The sequence below is a fragment of the Pogona vitticeps genome, chromosome 2, assembly GCF_051106095.1.
Source record: "Pogona vitticeps strain Pit_001003342236 chromosome 2, PviZW2.1, whole genome shotgun sequence".
Lineage (NCBI taxonomy): Eukaryota > Metazoa > Chordata > Lepidosauria > Squamata > Agamidae > Pogona > Pogona vitticeps.
The window spans coordinates 246829899-246847093 of NC_135784.1; the positions used below are offsets into that span (position 1 = coordinate 246829899).

Consider the following 17195-nt stretch of genomic DNA (forward strand, 5'->3'; position numbering starts at 1 on the left):
CTTGGACATAGAAGGGCAAACGCTGTTTAGCGCGGCCCTGAAAGTCTGCTCCCCGCTGCACTTTCAGCTACCCCTTACCCTCGGATGCAGACCCAGTTACCTACATCATCTAGAACAGCCACAAGACCGCTGGGCATTCACCCTCGCTAGATGTAACATAGTACCATCAAGTCTAGCGCAGGGTAGGTACAAGGGCTTACCAACAGAACTGAGAGTTTGCCCATGTGGCCAGGGAAAGACTGAATCCCTGCAACACATGCTATTTTATTGCACACTGTACAAGGACATCCGTCTGTCACATCTGACGGTTTTTCTCTCCTCTCATTCCGGATGGGCAGACCTGAGGAAAATACAATACCTTCTATGTGACCTTAGTAAGGAAGTCACTCTATCCACTGCTAGATACGTCCAGGCCATTATTCAGAGACGCCGCAACATGCTTCCCCAAAACGAGGGGCTCCAATTACGATTTCCTGGCACCTCCTCTTGCCTGTAATGAATCTTTCCCCAGTATTTTATTGTGTTTTTATGTTATTTATGCAGCATGCCAATAAAGGTTTCTGTTTCTGTTTCTGTTGGCCTCTGTAATGGGCAGGATGAGAAGAGAAGCAGGCAGCAAGTGTAGGAAGGGAAGTGTGGGTAGTGAACTAAGTCCTATTATAGTTTCAAAAGCCAAGGATAGACAGAATCTGTTGGGAGGAGCCACCAAGTACTGTACTGGTGTTCCAAAATCCTTTGTGGAGAGGAGAATTAGAGATGAGGTTTGGTTAGGAAGCCTAGATACCACCAGGCTCCCATGTCCACCAGTAACCACAAAGGGAGTTCCCATTTTCATCAGCCGCCTGTCCTTTTTCACATGTTTAGCTGCTTCACTTAATTAATTTATCCTACTTTCATTTTCTTCTAGTTTCAGTCTTCATCACAGCTAACTTTCAGCCTGTGACGTCAGACATGGTGGACAGAGTGCTTGACCGCTGTCATGCCACCACCTCCTCCCTTGGCCCTTGCCCAGCCTGGCTAATCAAAGCAGTCAGGCCTATAACATCTGAATCGACTATGGCAATAATTAATGGGTCTCTCCCATCAAGTAGACACTCATTAGGCCCATTAGGAAGAAACCGAGCTTGGTGGCAGACGATATTGGTAATTATAGGTCCATCGCCAATGTATCTTTCCTCAGCAAGGTAGTTGAGAGGGTGGTGGCCGATCAGCTGCAGGCTCTTCTGGAAGAAACCAATCCCCTGGATCCGTTTCAGTCGGGCTTCAGGCCACGCCACGCCACGCCACGGAAATGGCATTGGTCACTCTGTTTGATGACCTACTGAGGGAGGCCAATGGGGCAAAATGTCTCTGCTGGTCCTCTTCAATATCTCAACCGCCTTTGATACCATCAACCACGGTATTCTCCTGGGGAGGCTCTCCAAGTTGGGAATCGGTGGCCAGGCTCTTGCATGGCTCTGTTCCTTCTTGGAGAACTGTCCCCAGAGAGTGCAGATTGGAGAGAGTTTCTCAGCCCCATGGAGCCTCAATTGTGGGTTTCTGCAGGGCTTGATTATCTCTCCAGTGCTTTTAACATCTATATGAGGCCGCTGGGAGGAGTCATCAGGGGATGTGGGGCTTTGTGTCATCAGTACACTGATGGTACTCAGCTCTACATCTTTTTTTCCAACAACAATGGATGCTGTTTCGTCCCTTGAGCACTGCCTGGGGGCTGTTCTGCAGTGGATGCAGGTGAATGGATTGAGGCTGAATCTGGGCAAGACGGAGGTCCTTTGGGTGGGTGTCCCAGACATCAGTGGTCTGGGAAACTCCGTCTCCTTTGCAGGAGGGGTGACTCTTACCACCAAGAGTGAGGTTCGCAGCTTGGGTGTACATCTGGACCTGACACTCACCATGGAGACCCAGGTGTCGTCAGTGGTCCATTCCACACATTTCAACCTTGGGCGGATTGCCCAGTTTTCTACAACTATCTTGCTGTGGGGACACTCACCACTTTGGTCCATGCACTCGTAGTCTTAAGATTAGACTACTGTAATGCGCTCTACGTGGGGCTGCTTTTGAGACTAACATGGAAACTTCAGATGGTACAGAATGCGGCGGCCAGACTTCTTACAGGAGTGAAAAGATACTATCATATTTCCCCCACTCTGGCCGCCTTGCATTGGCTGCCCATTCATTTCCCTGTTGATTTCAAAGTTCTTACGATTACATATAAAACCCTAAGTGCCGTCTTCTCTCACCCAGTTCTGCCAGAGTCACTCATTCCAGCCAGGCCGAGCGGCTGAGGGGCCTAATGCCAAGGGAGGTCCGGAAAGAAAGAACGAGGAACCGGGCCTTCTTGGCAGTGGCCCCTCGCCTTTGGAACATCTTGCCAGTGGAGATCCGCCTGGCTCCCTCTCTGGGTGTTTTCAGGAATGAACTTAAAACCTGGCTATTTGGGCAGGCTTTCCCTCCTGCCGTATCTTAATTTCTTATACTTTTGCCACATTGAAGCTGACGGCACATACCAAGATCCAAGTCTATAGAGCCTGTGTCCTGAGCACACTCCTGTACTGCAGCGAGTCCTGGACCCTTCATGCACGGTAGGAGAGGAAGCTGAACACCTTCCATATGTGTTGCCTCCGACGGATTTTGGGTATCACCTGGCAGGACAAAGTTCCAAATAGAGTAGTCCTAGAACAAGCTGGAATTTTCAGCATGCATACATTACTGAAACAGAGACGTCTACGTTGGCTTGGGCATGTCGTGAGAATGGCTGATGGTTGGATTCCAAAGGATCTCCTATATGGAGAATTAGTGCAGGGAAATCGCCCCAGAGGGAGACCACAGCTGCGATACAAGGACATCTGCAAGCGGGATCTGAAGGCCTTAGGAATAGACCTCAACAGATGGGAAACTCTGACATCTGAGCGTTCAGCCTGGAGGCAGGCGTTGCATCACGGCCTCTCCCAATTTGAAGAGACCCTTGTCCAGCAGGCCGAGGCAAAGAGGAAGTCACAAAAGCAGCAAAACCAGAGAGCTGGACAGGGGACAGATTGGATTTGTCTTCAGTGTGGAAGAGATTGTCACTCTCGAATTGGCCTTCTCAGCCACACTAGACGCTGTTCCAAGTCCTCCATACAGGGCACGATACCATAGTCTCTCGAGACTGAAGGATGCCTACTATGCCACATTGAATCTATAATATATGTTTTCTTTTGGTTTTATTGTTTTAAAATTTGTAAACCGCCCAGAGTAAACCTTTGGTCTAGATGGGTGGGATAGAAATCCAATAAATAAATAAATAAATAAAATAACTGCTCTGCATAATTAGTGTTGTAGTGGAAACTCTGATCCAATCCTCTTGCTCTTCCCTGTTTTATGGCTAGTGCTCCGCACGAATTCTGAATGTGTAGTATTGACATTCTGGATCGTAGTTGACTTGGAAGGGACTAGATTTTCCAGAATGTATCTTATGACATGAAAGTGGAGAACCAAGAAGAAAAGGGATGTTAAAGATGCTTAGATGTTTGGAGCAACAGGATTTTGTGATTTAAAAGTTCGGCCAGAGACATTTTGAAGACTAGACACTTGTGCCTTCAACAAATATTCAGTCAATTCTAGGCATGCCTGTCCATATTTCATAGCCAGCAGTGGAATTCACATCTCCGGGAAGTGCAAGATGAATCTTGCTGTTCTTTGCTCATTTAAACCCCATGTGCCTTTGGTCCTTCTCCCATTGTTTATTTGATTTGATATTTGTCCCCTCTTTCATATAAAATTGGAACTTAAGGCAGTTCGCATCAAAATTAGTTAAAAAAAAGAAGCATAGGTAAAACACAACCTATTACAATATCTTATTAAAACAAAATTAACTAAATTATAATATTAAAATATGATTGAATTTAAAGGGTCAAGCCACTTCCAAATTAAAAACACAGAAATAAAGAAAATTCACATACACCCATTAAAACACTCTCTTCAGCAAGCAGCATATTACTAGAAGTTCATTCAGGTTTCTTTATCGCTGCCTTTCTCCCTACAGTGGGACTGAAGGTGGCTTCCGGATAATTGAAACAACAAGAATTAAAATAGAGTTTTATTTATGTGTCTTCAGAAATACAACAGGGAGGAGTCTAGCCTAGCCCAGCCTTATTTGAACTGGAATATCACACCTTAATTGCTGTCCTGGCTGTATTTATTAAAACTGCTTTTCAAAACTGAAAGAACCAGTCACATGACTCCTCTCTCATTCTGTAGCAGTTCTGAGTGAGTGAGAGAGAGAGAGAATCACTTTGCAAATTGCAAGAGCTGGAAGAAAAGCAGAAAACCTTAAAAGAAGTGTTTAATGCCATGCATTACAGGAAATAGCACCAGCAAATGAGTTAGCTTTTACTTTGTGCACTTTTTTTATTTTATGAAAAATAATAGGTTTTGTACTACTTTGGCACAAATTTAGTACTGTAGGAGTGTAGGGTTGACCTGGCGTATGTCCCAGAGGGAATGTGTACATGATGAAACAAAAGGATGGAATTAACACAAAACCAGGATTATACTTTTTGAAAAAATTATATAGCTCCAAACATTAATAAATAAACACTTTAAGCTCTGCATTTTCAGGCTGCAATTTACATAGTACTCTAATACAATTTACTATGCTAAGCACCACGATTTCGGTTGCTAAATATTATTTAAGCAAAGGGTGTCAAATTTGGGGAGGCTATCCAGAAAGTATGTTGCACTTGTAACTATCCCAAATTTCGCTCCAGTTCTTTCTTTCTACAACTAATCCACAAAGGAGTAAAAGAAGGAATAGCAGCACAATTCCCTTTGATTGTTTAGACTGGGACCATTCCATTTGGAAACACATGAGGTTGAGACGTTAAGTGCTATATTCACATTTTCATTCAATCTCTGTACTGTTTTCTTTTAATTGCCTCATAATATAAACCCAGTCAAAAATGTCAAGGATTAAATTCTGTGAGGTGTGTTAGCATGTGACTAGATTATATGGCAACACTGGAAATTTGTGAATATTACATCCTCATCTGACCTTGAAGGTAAAACAAAGAGACATGCATACATAACCAAGATGAGGCTTCCAACAAACATTAACTCTGTGTTCAAACATACAGAGGGAGATGCAGATGCAGGGGAACAGGGTTACGTACAGTATACCTGACTGACTGGGTTTAGTGTCTATGGTGTGTCTCGGACCCAGTGCCAAACTGACTACAGGATACTTTTCTGCTTTAAACACAACACTTTTATTAAACACAACAGGTGTCTCTTATCGACAACATCTTCAAAGGGTTCATCTTCCAACTCCTTCTGTTTAACCAGGTCAACAACATTATCAGTAACTGTCCAATCTTCATATGTCAGAGGGGGACATGGTTTCCCAAGGTCTTCCTCCTTCTACTCCAGGGGAGTGGTCTGCTGGATCCCCCTGCGCCTTCTCGTTCCCAAGCACCTTTCTCCCCACCCCTTGTGTTTTTCTTCAAGGCTGCCAAAAACCTCCTCATCTCTATTTGGGGGCCATTCCCATTTTGCTTGCCTCCCCAGGTCCTGTTGTTTCTTCTCTTGTTAATTCCTGGTGACACTGACAAGGAGGCCACCCTCACTATTCTTCTCACACTGATCTTTACATAATTATTATATAAACACAAAAATGCCCTTGCCAAAGCAAAAATGTCTTAGGTTCTTTATTCCTACCCCTCATCCTATGTTACAGCAAACCCTGAAAAGCATGATTTGAGTTTACATGGAGGAACTTCTATACCTTTAGACTTGTATACGTGGAACCATTTCAGACCTTATAATGAACATTTGACTATGAAACACGCACAGCCCCCTGTGTCCCTCCATGCATGATGATACTGAAGCAAGGTTTCAGTTCGGTTTGGCAATATTCAGTGTATCTAGTCTCTTTCCCCAAATAACTGTTTCTGGTTACTAAAACTGTAACCCTATGCCTAGCTGCCTCAAAGTAAGTCAATTCAGTATGTATGTATGTATGTATGTATGTATGTATGTATGTATGTATGTATGTATGTATGTATGTATGTATGTATGTATGTATGTATGTGTATATATAATTTTATAATATTGTTGCTTTTAATGTCTTTTACAACAGTTTTTCCTCCGCTAGTTCTAAAGTTTGTTTAATTCTTTTTTTAATATTGTAATAGTTACTTGTTTTAGCTTTTAATATTGTTTCTTTTATTACTGTAAGACACCTTGGATCATTTTAAGAGAAAGGTGGCATATAAATATTTTAAATATGTAATCAATTGGATCCAGTTGATTATGCTTGAGTAAACCCGATTAGTTATGCTCAGTGTAAACCCAATGAAATCAAATTAGCCATAGGCACCTAAAATCCCATTGATTTCAGAGGATTACTTTTAGCGTGGTTATGTATGGATTCAATAAAGTAAGTCTGATACAACTGTGTGAAAAGCAGTAGATGTGACTGACTTTTGAATATGTAGTTACTCGTGCAGAACTGAGACCATGACTGCGGAATCTTGTTCAGACTGCAAATTTATCTGAAGCATAGACAGCAATGAAATTTTTGAACATAAGGTTGTTACTATGAGAAGGGTTACAAGCCATGTTTTTCTTTAAATACCGTATTTTTCGCTCCATAAGACGCACCGGACGTTAAGACGCACTTAATTTTTAAATACCGAAAATTAAAATAAAATAAAAATATATAAACAGAGCAAGTCCCACACTGGGACTGCCAAAAAAAATCACCAAAAAACAAAGCAACATAGAAACATACCCCCCAGCCCAAACCTACCCTCCAAAACCCACCCAGAACATTTTTAAAAAGTAAAAAGCAGCAACTAATTTTTAAATACCAAAAAATTAAGTAAAAATAAATAAACAGAGCAAGTCCCATGCTGGGACTGCAAAAAAAGTACCAAAACACAAAGCAACATAGAAACATACCCCCCAGCCCAAACCTACCCTCCAAAACCCACCCAGAACATTTTTAAAAAGTAAAAAGCAGCAACTAATTTTTAAATGCCAAAAAATAAAGTAAAAATAAATAAACAGAGCAAGTCCCATGCTGGGACTGCAAAAAAAAAAAAGTACCAAAACACAAAGCAACAAAGAAACATACCCCCCAGCCCAAACCTACCCTCCAAAACCCACCCAGAACATTTTTAAAAAGTAAAAAGCAGCAACTAATTTTTAAATACCAAAAAAATAAAGTAAAAAATAAATAAACAGAGCAAGTCCCATGCTGAGACTGCAAAAAAATTACCAAAACACAAAGCAACATAGAAACATACCCCCCCAGCCCAAATCTACCCTCCAAAACCCACCCAGAACATTTTTAAAAAGTAAAAAGCAGCACCTTACCAGTGGAAAGCCTCCTGGAGGTCCTCAGAAGCCAGCGATGGTGGTGGTGGGGGACCCCCACGGGGCCTGCTGAGGCCTCCGGAGGCCTCGGAAGCCAGCGATGGTGCCTGGGGGAGGCCCCCACGGGGCCTGCTGAGGCCTCCGGAGGCCTCGGAAGCCAGCGATGGTGCCTGGGGGAGGCCCCCACGGGGCCTGCTGAGGCCTCCGGAGGCCTCGGAAGCCAGCGATGGTGCCTGGGGGAGGCCCCACGGGGCCTGCTGAGGCCTCCGGAGGCCTCGGAAGCCAGCGATGGTGCCTGGGGGAGGCCCCACGGGGCCTGCTGAGGCCTCCGGAGGCCTCGGAAGCCAGCGATGGTGCCTGGGGGAGGCCCCCACGGGGCCTGCTGAGGCCTCCGGAGGCCTCGGAAGCCAGCGATGGTGCCTGGGGGAGGCCCCCACGGGGCCTGCTGAGGCCTCCGGAGGCCTCGGAAGCCAGCGATGGTGCCTGGGGGAGGCCCCAACGGGGCCTGCTGAGGCCTCCGGAGGCCTCGGAAGCCAGCGATGGTGCCTGGGGGAGGCCCCAACGGGGCCTGCTGAGGCCTCCGGAGGCCTGGGAAGCCAGCGATGGTGCCTGGGGGAGGCCCCCACGGGGCCTGCTGAGGCCTCCGGAGGCCTGGGAAGCCAGCGATGGTGCCTGGGAGAGGCCCCCACGGGGCCTGCTGAGGCCTCCGGAGGCCTCTGAAGCCAGCAATGGTGCCTGGGGGAGGCCCCCACGGGGCCTGCTGAGGCCTCCGGAGGCCTGGGAAGCCAGCGATGGTGCCTGGGGGAGGCCCCCACGGGGTCTGCTGAGGCCTCCGGAGGCCTCAGAAGTGAGCGATGTTGGCAGGGGGAGGCCCCCACGGGGCCTGCTGAGGCCTCCCGAGGCCTCGGAAGGGAGCGATGGTGGCGGGGGGAGGCCCCCACGGGGCCTGCTGAGGCCTCCGGAGGCCTCGGAAGCCAGCGATGGTGGCGGGGGGAAGCCCCCACGGGGCCTGCTAAGGCCTCCGGAGGCCTCGGAAGCCAGCGATGGTGCCGGGGGGAGGCCCCCATGGGGCCTGCTGAGGCCTCCGGAGGCTTCGGAAGCCAGTGATGGTGCCGGGGGGAGGCCCCCACGGGGCCTGCTGAGGCCTCCGGAGGCCTCGGAAGCCAGCGATGGTGGCGTGGAGGGGACAGTATTTGCTCCATAAGACGCATACACTTCTCCCCCCACTTGTTTTGAGAGAAAAAGTGCGTCTTGTGGTGCAAAAAATACGGTATTTTGTTGATAATCAGTATATTCTTCTGTAAATGTATGAAATTAAGGTGAATACATCTCATTAACATTAGTTCTGAATTTTCTTTAGAATTACTGTGATAGAATAAAAGGTATGAGAGAAGGAAAGAGAATAATCAAGAAATTGCTTAATAATCATCATCTGACTCCAGAAGATGAGTGCAGTAGGTGCTACCTTTATTAAGGATTAAGTAGGGTTTAGTTAAGGATTAATTATAAATCACTATTCAGAGATTTTTCAAAGTAGCTGTGTTAGCCTGTGTATATCAGATAAAAACAAAAAAAACAAAGGAAAAAGACAATAATATTGTGGTACCTTGAAGTCTAGCTGATATTGTGAGCTTTCATGGAAGTGGAGTTAATCCAGGGGAGCTCACATTAAAATATAATAGTTGTTAAGGTGCCAAAATGTGTTTGTCTTTTATTATTTTTAACTTTTATTTATGGTCTTTTGTTTTGCTTTGCTTTGTTTTGTCTGATAAACTATTCAGAGTCAGTTTAATTATGTGACCTTTCCCCCTGAAAAGTTGTATTCTTGGTTGCATAACTTGAAAAAGAATTTTTGCAACTCAGAAATACAGACTTTATTTTTAGAAGGCTCACGTTGTGAATTTTAAAAAACAGTAATAGGTTCTGAAAAACTTTCAGTTTACTTCTGTAGTTATATCAGAAAATGAAAAGTTGTTTTAGCTATCGGTAACTTTAGTTAGAGTTGGAAAACTGGAATAATTATCTGTTCCTCATTTCCAGAAGTATGTATCTCTGGAGATGAAAATTCAATTTGAGTATTGAAAAATGTATGATGGTACTAATGTACTAAATTTATTACTTGGGACAACTGAAGGACTAACCAGAAAAATCTATGTAGAAACTTGAGTTATTTCAGAAAATTGTTGGATTCTGTTTACAAAACTTGAAAAAAAAAGATTTGCATGAATACAGGGGTCAGTATCCTCTTGCATAGTTGTGCCACAGTAGGAAAAATGAAGTCAGCAACAGAAACAGATTGTCACTAAATAAAGAACCTGCACTTTAATTCCAGGTGAATTGCATACAACCCAAAATCAAAGCAGGGATTCTTTAATTAGTGGCAATAAGTGGTAACGTACACAAATGTAGCTGTGCAACAGGATTTTGGTCATTGTTTCATCATATGAATTAGAATCATAATCACATTTTTGCACTATAATTACTTTTAAATCAAAACTATAAATCCTTATAGCTTTTTTGGAACAATAAACAGAATTGTAACAATAAAAATCAGGCAATCTGATAAAAAATAATAAAAATAATAGAAGACAAAACTATTGTGGCACCTTAACAACCAGCTGTTAGATATTAGTGTGAGCTTTCTTGGAAATGGACTTAATAAATTTTAAAAATTTGAAATACTTTTTATAATCTAATTAATTTTTTATTGTCTATTTTTATTCATTCTGAGATTTTATTATATGTTTGCATGCTGTCCTCAGACAATGTGGCTGTAGAAGAATGTACAAGGGAGTTGAAATGCATCAAAAGTACCACAGACAGCCTTCGATATTTACAGAAATCACAGTAATTATTTTAGCATTGTAAATGTGTTGCATAACAAGGCAGTTCATTGGCAGGGAGGAGAGATAGCCAAATCAACCAGCCAACTTGTTCTTTATTTGTTTTGGCCTCTAAACTACAGCTGTCTAGTATGCCTTCTGTGTTTCCTCAGGTCTCCAATTGTATGGCAAAGTGGGGGATATTCTTTTTGCTAAACCAGATTATAAAGTCAATTAAAGAGACTTTGGGTTGGCTAAAAAAGCTAAACTGAAATTTAAGATTAAACCGAGGCTGCCATATTTTGGGCACATCATGAAAGGACAGGACAATGGAAAATACTAATGCTGGGAAAAGTTGGAGGCAGCAGAATAAACGGAAGATGGATCATCTCAATAAAGTTGGATTACCTCAAAGGAAGCTGTAATCTTGAGTTTGCAAGACCTGAGTATGGTTGTAAACAGTACAACCTTTTGGAGGTTACCCATTCATCAGCCCACTGTAAGACAGAAGCAACTTGATGCCATATCAATTGTTTTCTCTTTGTTTTATATACAGTGGGGTCTTGACTTACGAACGGCCCGAGTTACAAACATTTTGATTTACGAACCACTCTCATAGGAAAATATTGACTTGACTTACGTACTTAGATTTGAGTTACAAACTGAAAAAAACTGAAAAAAACCACATGGGAGGCAGGGAAAGTGCAAAATTTGAACTTTCAGTTAACTGTTGGCCAGTAAAAGGGGTGCCTGTCTGCTTCCTCACTCCTCCTAGCGTTTAGAGAGTGGATTGGGAGACAATCTTCAATGCCTGGTACTGCCTGGACTGTATTTTCCCTGCCTTCCCTGAACCTTTCTTGACCTAAGAAAAAAAGAACCAAAATATCCCCCTCTAGTGGTCGAAGGCGGAATAGCAGCTTCCCATTAGTTTCTATGGACGGAAAAGAGCAGATACGGATCAAATGGTTTTCAATGCATTCCTATGGGAAATGCAGATTTGACCTGCAAACTTTTTGACTTGAGAACCACCTTCCAATATGGAATAAGTTCTCAAGTCAAGACCCCACTGTATATGGTCTAATAATTTTTGCTGTCAATTTTATTGACACTACATTATGCCAATCTTTCTGAAAATCTGTATGAAAATGTATTAACAATTCTTTACAAATAAGTTCAGGCTCACACATACAAAGCAATGCAATATAAACAAGTACAGACTATTTTAAACAAATTGCCTGGTGTTTCTGCGTTTTCAAAAAATATCAAATAAGATCTAGAAAGAAAGAGTTGGTAACTTCAAAAGTGCTGCTTCTAGATCAATCACATTTTCAGAGAAACACAGGAAGTTGCTTTTCAGTAAATTGGCAAAGATAGTTCTTGTAAGACTGATGTAGAGTAAATTTAATTAATACAAGCAGACAAATACTCAGAAAGGATAGAATATCCACTTGGGTAAATTCAGAGATAACAGATAAAGTATCATAAGATAATGATACATAAACCTTAGAGAGAATTGATTCTTCAGAGTTTCTAGATCTCCTCTATTTTATAGTCATATTGTTTTCTTAACCATTAAGGCCAGTTTCTGATATTTCAGCCATATCCTTGAGTTGCAGGTAGGTATGACTCATAAAGCAAGGCTGGTGAGTTGCCATGGCAAATGTATGTACTTTCTTGTACTTATATCTTTGAACCCAGTATCATAGACTTGGTGAGATGATGTCACCTCTGACTGGAAGCTTTCTAAATCTTGGGGCTCTTTTGCATGCTGACCCAGAGGTTCTTGACAGGTGTTTACAAATGACCTTGCGCCTTTTAATGGTGATGATGAAAAGCTGCTGAAGAACTTATCCAGTTGTTTCTGAGGGATCATTCTTCCTTCCTTTCTTCCTTCCTTCCTTTTGTGAAGAATGGCAAACATAATTAGTAGTGGTGCTGCAGAATATAAGGCAAGAGTGAGCAAAGGGCAGCCTTTCAGATATCGGGACTGCAGCTCCCAGTGTTCCTTCGTATTGGCTCTGTTGGCTGAGGCTGGTGGGAATTATAGGCCCGCAGCATCTGATGGGTCCCAAGTTCCCTAACCTGCCATAGTGGAGGGCAGCATGGGAGAAGATGGAAGTGAACTCTAAAAACTGGAGTCAATGGCATGTGTCCAGACCCTAATTTTAGAAATGGAATTTAGAAAGGCCAAGCTGGATCAGAGAAACACTCGAAAGGAATGAAGAAAACATCTTATTCTCCTAATCTGGGACAGTGACATGGGTTGAGCTGCTCTTACAGAGAGGTACAAGGGTCGTCTCTGGATTAACATGCTTGCGTTTACAAAAAAAAAAAAATGGACTGAAGTTTACCCATTCTTAAAGTAAACTGAACCAAAGCTTAGAAAAGTTACTTTTGGGAACTATAGCGATCCCATGGAATCAGACATCTATCAGATCTGCTTTGATTCAGATTCCTACATGGAGTGGGGGATTGGACCCAGTAGCTTTAGAGTCCCTTCCAGCTGCATGAATATGTTATTTTTCTCAGAGATGCAGATTGATACAAGAAACGTTTCTAGCTTAACTTCCTTTGCTGTCTGACTTTCCATGCACGCCCATAGTCATGTATAAAAGCAAGAGCCAATCCAATATGATACTCCCAGTCCCATTAGCGGTTGTTTGGGAATGAGATTCAAACCAGACTTGAAAATTTATCTTCTGTGCTACACCATCTAGAATTCATCAGCCACAATTGTTTTCAAAAAGTTGTGATGTTAGTTTATGCAAGCATATCAGACAAAAATTAAAAAACAAAATAAAAAAGCAAGAGCCATAAACACTGCAGCACCTCAAAGACTAACTGCTATACAGTATTATAATTTGAACTTTCATGGATCAAATACACTTTCTCATTCATTAGAGTCACAATTTGCTGTGTCTGTTCACACATAGTCCCATTATACATGGACATGGAACCCATGTATAAATATGACAGTCATGCCGTCTTATGCTAATGTCAAAGGAAGTGGATTTGATCCACAAAAGTCACATTAAAACTGTATTTTTAGTAAGTTCCACAATATTTTTGTCGTTTTTTTAAATTTGATTTTTTTTTTGTCCAATCTAATCAGCCAGAATAGCTGGAATTAAGATTGTCGGAAAAAATATCAACAACCTCCGATATGCAGATGATACCACTCTGATGGCAGAAAGTGAGGAGGAATTAAAGAACCTCTAAATGAGGGTGAAAGAGGAGAGTGCAAAAAATGGCCTGAAACTCAACATCAAAAAAACAACATCCTAAGATCATGGCCACTGGTCCCATCAACTCCTGGCAAATAGAAGGGGAAGATATGGAGCCAGTGACAGATTTTACTTTCTTGTAAAATCTAGACAGCATCTTAAAAAGCAGAGACATCACCTTGCCAACAAGGTGATGCCACCTTGTCAGTGGTGGTGGTGGTATGGAGGATTTGAGGATAGAGAGGGCCACCTGTTCTGGGTGGGCCACCCTTGCTTTAAGTAAATAATTACTGAAATACTCTGGAGGATATTTCCGAAGACTGGTTTGAGCATCACTACTTCTCTCTTCTGCCATTTAGTTTCCTGCTTACTAACGAAAGGTTAAAGCAGCCTTTTTTTCTTCTGAAGCAGCTTTTTTTTTTTCTTCTGAAGCAGCCTTTTTTTTCTTCTGAATGTCCACTACCCACAGGAGGAAATAGAAAGGCAGGTTATACACTGAACAGTTGAGCTGTTGTGGCTTCCTGTGTAAAGTTAAAGTAATGATTTTAAAAGCATTGGCCTGAGACCATTGCTGTTAAAAAAACCCCCACCAGGCCTTAAATTAAAAAGTGTAGGGTATAGCCAACTGCAACAAAGTATAAAAATAGTAGGTATAAAAGTATAAAAATAATTGGCAAGGTACAATCTATAGCTATAGAATCATAATCAGACCTAGAATTTGCTTTTAATTCAGTACATGTAGCTTTCAGAGAGATGGAAAATGCATCTGCATCTCTAGTAGATTGTATATTTCAACTGTATGTAGGAATGTAGACAAACCTTTAAGTAACAGCTATACATGAAAGCTGCAAAATCCCTGATTCTTAGGTTCACATAGTGCTGCCTTCTACGGAGTCAGACCATTTGGCCTGACATGCCTTCTGTCATGGACAGTGAGTGGAAATATCTGTCCAGGCTTTGAGGCACAATTCTTTTCTTACACTATCAATAGATGACAGCAGTTCAACCTGGGATCTTCTGTGTACAAAGAATATGTTTTCGCAGCCCTTTAAATATTCCATGCTATGAACTTGTTGGCTAAAGTACTTTCAGCCTATGCTACACACCAAGAACATAGGGATGATAACATACATCCTTTACTGGAGTAAGTATTCACAAAGCCTATTATTTACCCCTTGGGATGGTAGGGGGAAACACCATCGCATCTGCTTCTGAAAGCTAAATAGAGTCAGTCCCAGTTCAGTTCTTAAATTGAAAACCATCAAAACGTATTGGCTATCTCTGAGTACAAGTAAGAAAAAAATCCTCATTTAAAACCCTAGAACAGTAGTCCCCAACCTTTTTAACACCACGGACCTTTTGGCGAAGGTGGGGCATGCACTTGTATTCGAAGGAGTGGGGACATTTTGCATGCACAAAGGGTGGGGGACGCTCATGCAGGCTCACACACATGCATGAAAGGCAGGGTGTGCGGGTGTGCATGCACTTGCATGCGGGCACGAAGGGGCTGTGCGCGGGGGGGACAGTGTGTGCAGGGGGAGATCTGTCTCCGCAGTCCGGCCCAGGCCATGGACTAGCACTGGGCTGCGGACCGGGGGCTGGGGACCCCTCCCATAAAGAGCTGCTGCAACTGGAAACTGACATAGTGAGCTGGATTAATTATCTCAAGATGACAGTTTTCTATGTGTCTGTTTAAAAAAATCAATTTTGTTTGTGCCTCTGGACATTTCTGTCTTGTGTAAGTGTGAGATCATGCCTTCAACACCTGTATTATTTCTTCTCTATGTTATGAAAGGTTAAGAAAACCTGCTCATTGCTGCATCATCTTTCAGCTCCATTCATGTAAGAACTTGTATGCAGGCCAAATATTAGAAAGCTGGCTTTCTAGTACTTGGCCTGCACCGAAGTGCTCATTTTATTATCTGCTAAGAGCTCAGCTCAGCTGATTCGAGCTAGTTAGTCAAGTAAAATGAAAGTTGCCTTTTGTCTCACACTTGTTCCATGAGCTTTTATTCCTTCATTTACTGTGTGTGGTTTTGAGGCTTTATGCCATCAGGTTATGCATGTTAAGTCTGTGCCATCAGGTTATGCCTCACCAGCTTTGGTACTTCATTATACTGTATATTTCCAGAAGCTGTTCTCTATATTTTACTCCTTGCTTCCTTTTGCTTTAAAATGAATTTACTTCCTTAGAGCTTTGGGCATGTATGCATTTTCCAGCAAGGACTCTGGTACAGTAGTAAAATCACTGCCTTGTTAGCTTGGATTCTTCTCCTACTGTTTGATTCTTCTCCTACTGCTGTTATTCTCATGCTAAGGAAATAAAATACTGTAGACAGTTTGATCCTTATCTCTGTAAGGTCTATGTGGTGTGTGTCTCCCAGCTCAGACCAAACTGGACAAGAGAGAATAGACTTGCAAGTATCTTTTTGAAGGGGTGGTTTTGGTCTCTTGATTTTGCTTCTTTCTAGCTTAACACACCTCTCTATTGACACTTATGCAGTCTTCGCTCAGGCACAACCTCCTGAATTAGCTTAGAACTAAAGTTGTCAAAAGAAAAACACTTAAATATTTTATTTTCTTGTAGTTAAATCACATTCATGCCCAGTTTTTCTACTCCAGGCAGCATACATGGCTTTCGTTCTTGTTTTATGCTTACAACAACCATATGAGGTGGATTAAATTGAGAGACAGTCACTGACCCCAGTGTGTTCTGTAATTTGATACTGCTGAGAGCTGAATTGACAACTGAATACTACGGTACTGTATATAAAAGCAGCAACATTTTCAAAATATCTAATTTTATTTATTTATTTATTTATTTATTTATTTATTTATTTATTTATTTTGCTTTGCAGTGTCTCCCACCTGTTAATAAGCAGGCAATTCTGGTCTACGTGTAAGGTGGTGGCTTACATATTGTTTTTTGAAAAAGACATGTATTATGAAAAATGAAGACAAAATACAGCACACACATTTATGCACTTAAATTTGCACATCCAAATTTTATGCAGAATTAGAAGTAATGACTATAGTTAAATCAAAATAAAATACAAGTCTCCGTAACATGGAAGGCTGTGATCAGGTGACTTCTTTCTCTTCTCAGTCTGCTTTCTTGGTACAACTATTGCAGGTGGGCAACTTACAACTTCCCAGCTGCCTCTTGTTTGATTTCCTCTTTGAAGTTACTTTTCTTAAACATATGCTCCTTTGTTTCCAGGTGTAAGATAATTACTGCAAAGAACTAAAAAGTGAAAGGAAAAAATGGCAAGTGTTAGTTCCATCAGCCACCTTCCTTATTTCTTTGGTAACATCACACGGGAAGAAGCTGAAGATTATTTGATGCAAAGTGGACTGAGCAATGGACTGTACCTACTGCGACAGAGCCGAAACTATCTAGGTGGTTTTGCTTTGTCTTTGGCGCATGATGGAAGAGTTTATCATTATACCATTGAGAGGGAAATTAGTGGCACTTATGCCATTACTGGAGGAAGATCCCACAGAAGTCCTGTAGAACTCATTAATTACCACTCAGATGAGGTTGATGGTCTTGTTTGCTTACTTCGAAAACCTTGTAGTCGACCACCAGGAGTTGAACCAAAAACTAGTCAATTTGAGGACTTGAAGGAGAATCTAATCAGGGAATATGTCAAAAAAACATGGAACTTACAGGTGAGTTCGTTATCTTCCTTCTACAATGGTATTCTCTCTGTGCTTTGGCACCTGATGCTAAGGAAAAAGATGGAACGTAAGAAATTGACAGTGAATTGAATCCTCATAGTTTTTTCTGTAG

General features: G+C 42.1%; 1 protein-coding gene across 4 annotated transcripts in view; it reads left to right on the forward strand.

The window, feature by feature from the left end:
* Positions 1 to 17195, forward strand: part of SYK (spleen associated tyrosine kinase) — a 58222-nt gene that overhangs the window by 6043 nt on the left and 34984 nt on the right. For all 4 annotated transcript variants that reach the window (XM_020797541.3, XM_020797542.3, XM_020797543.3 and 1 more), the window contains exon 2: positions 16623 to 17074. In XM_020797541.3, the coding sequence (XP_020653200.1) occupies positions 16667 to 17074 (408 nt within the window). In that variant the 5' untranslated portion in view covers positions 16623 to 16666. The remainder of the gene's footprint in view (positions 1 to 16622; positions 17075 to 17195) is intronic.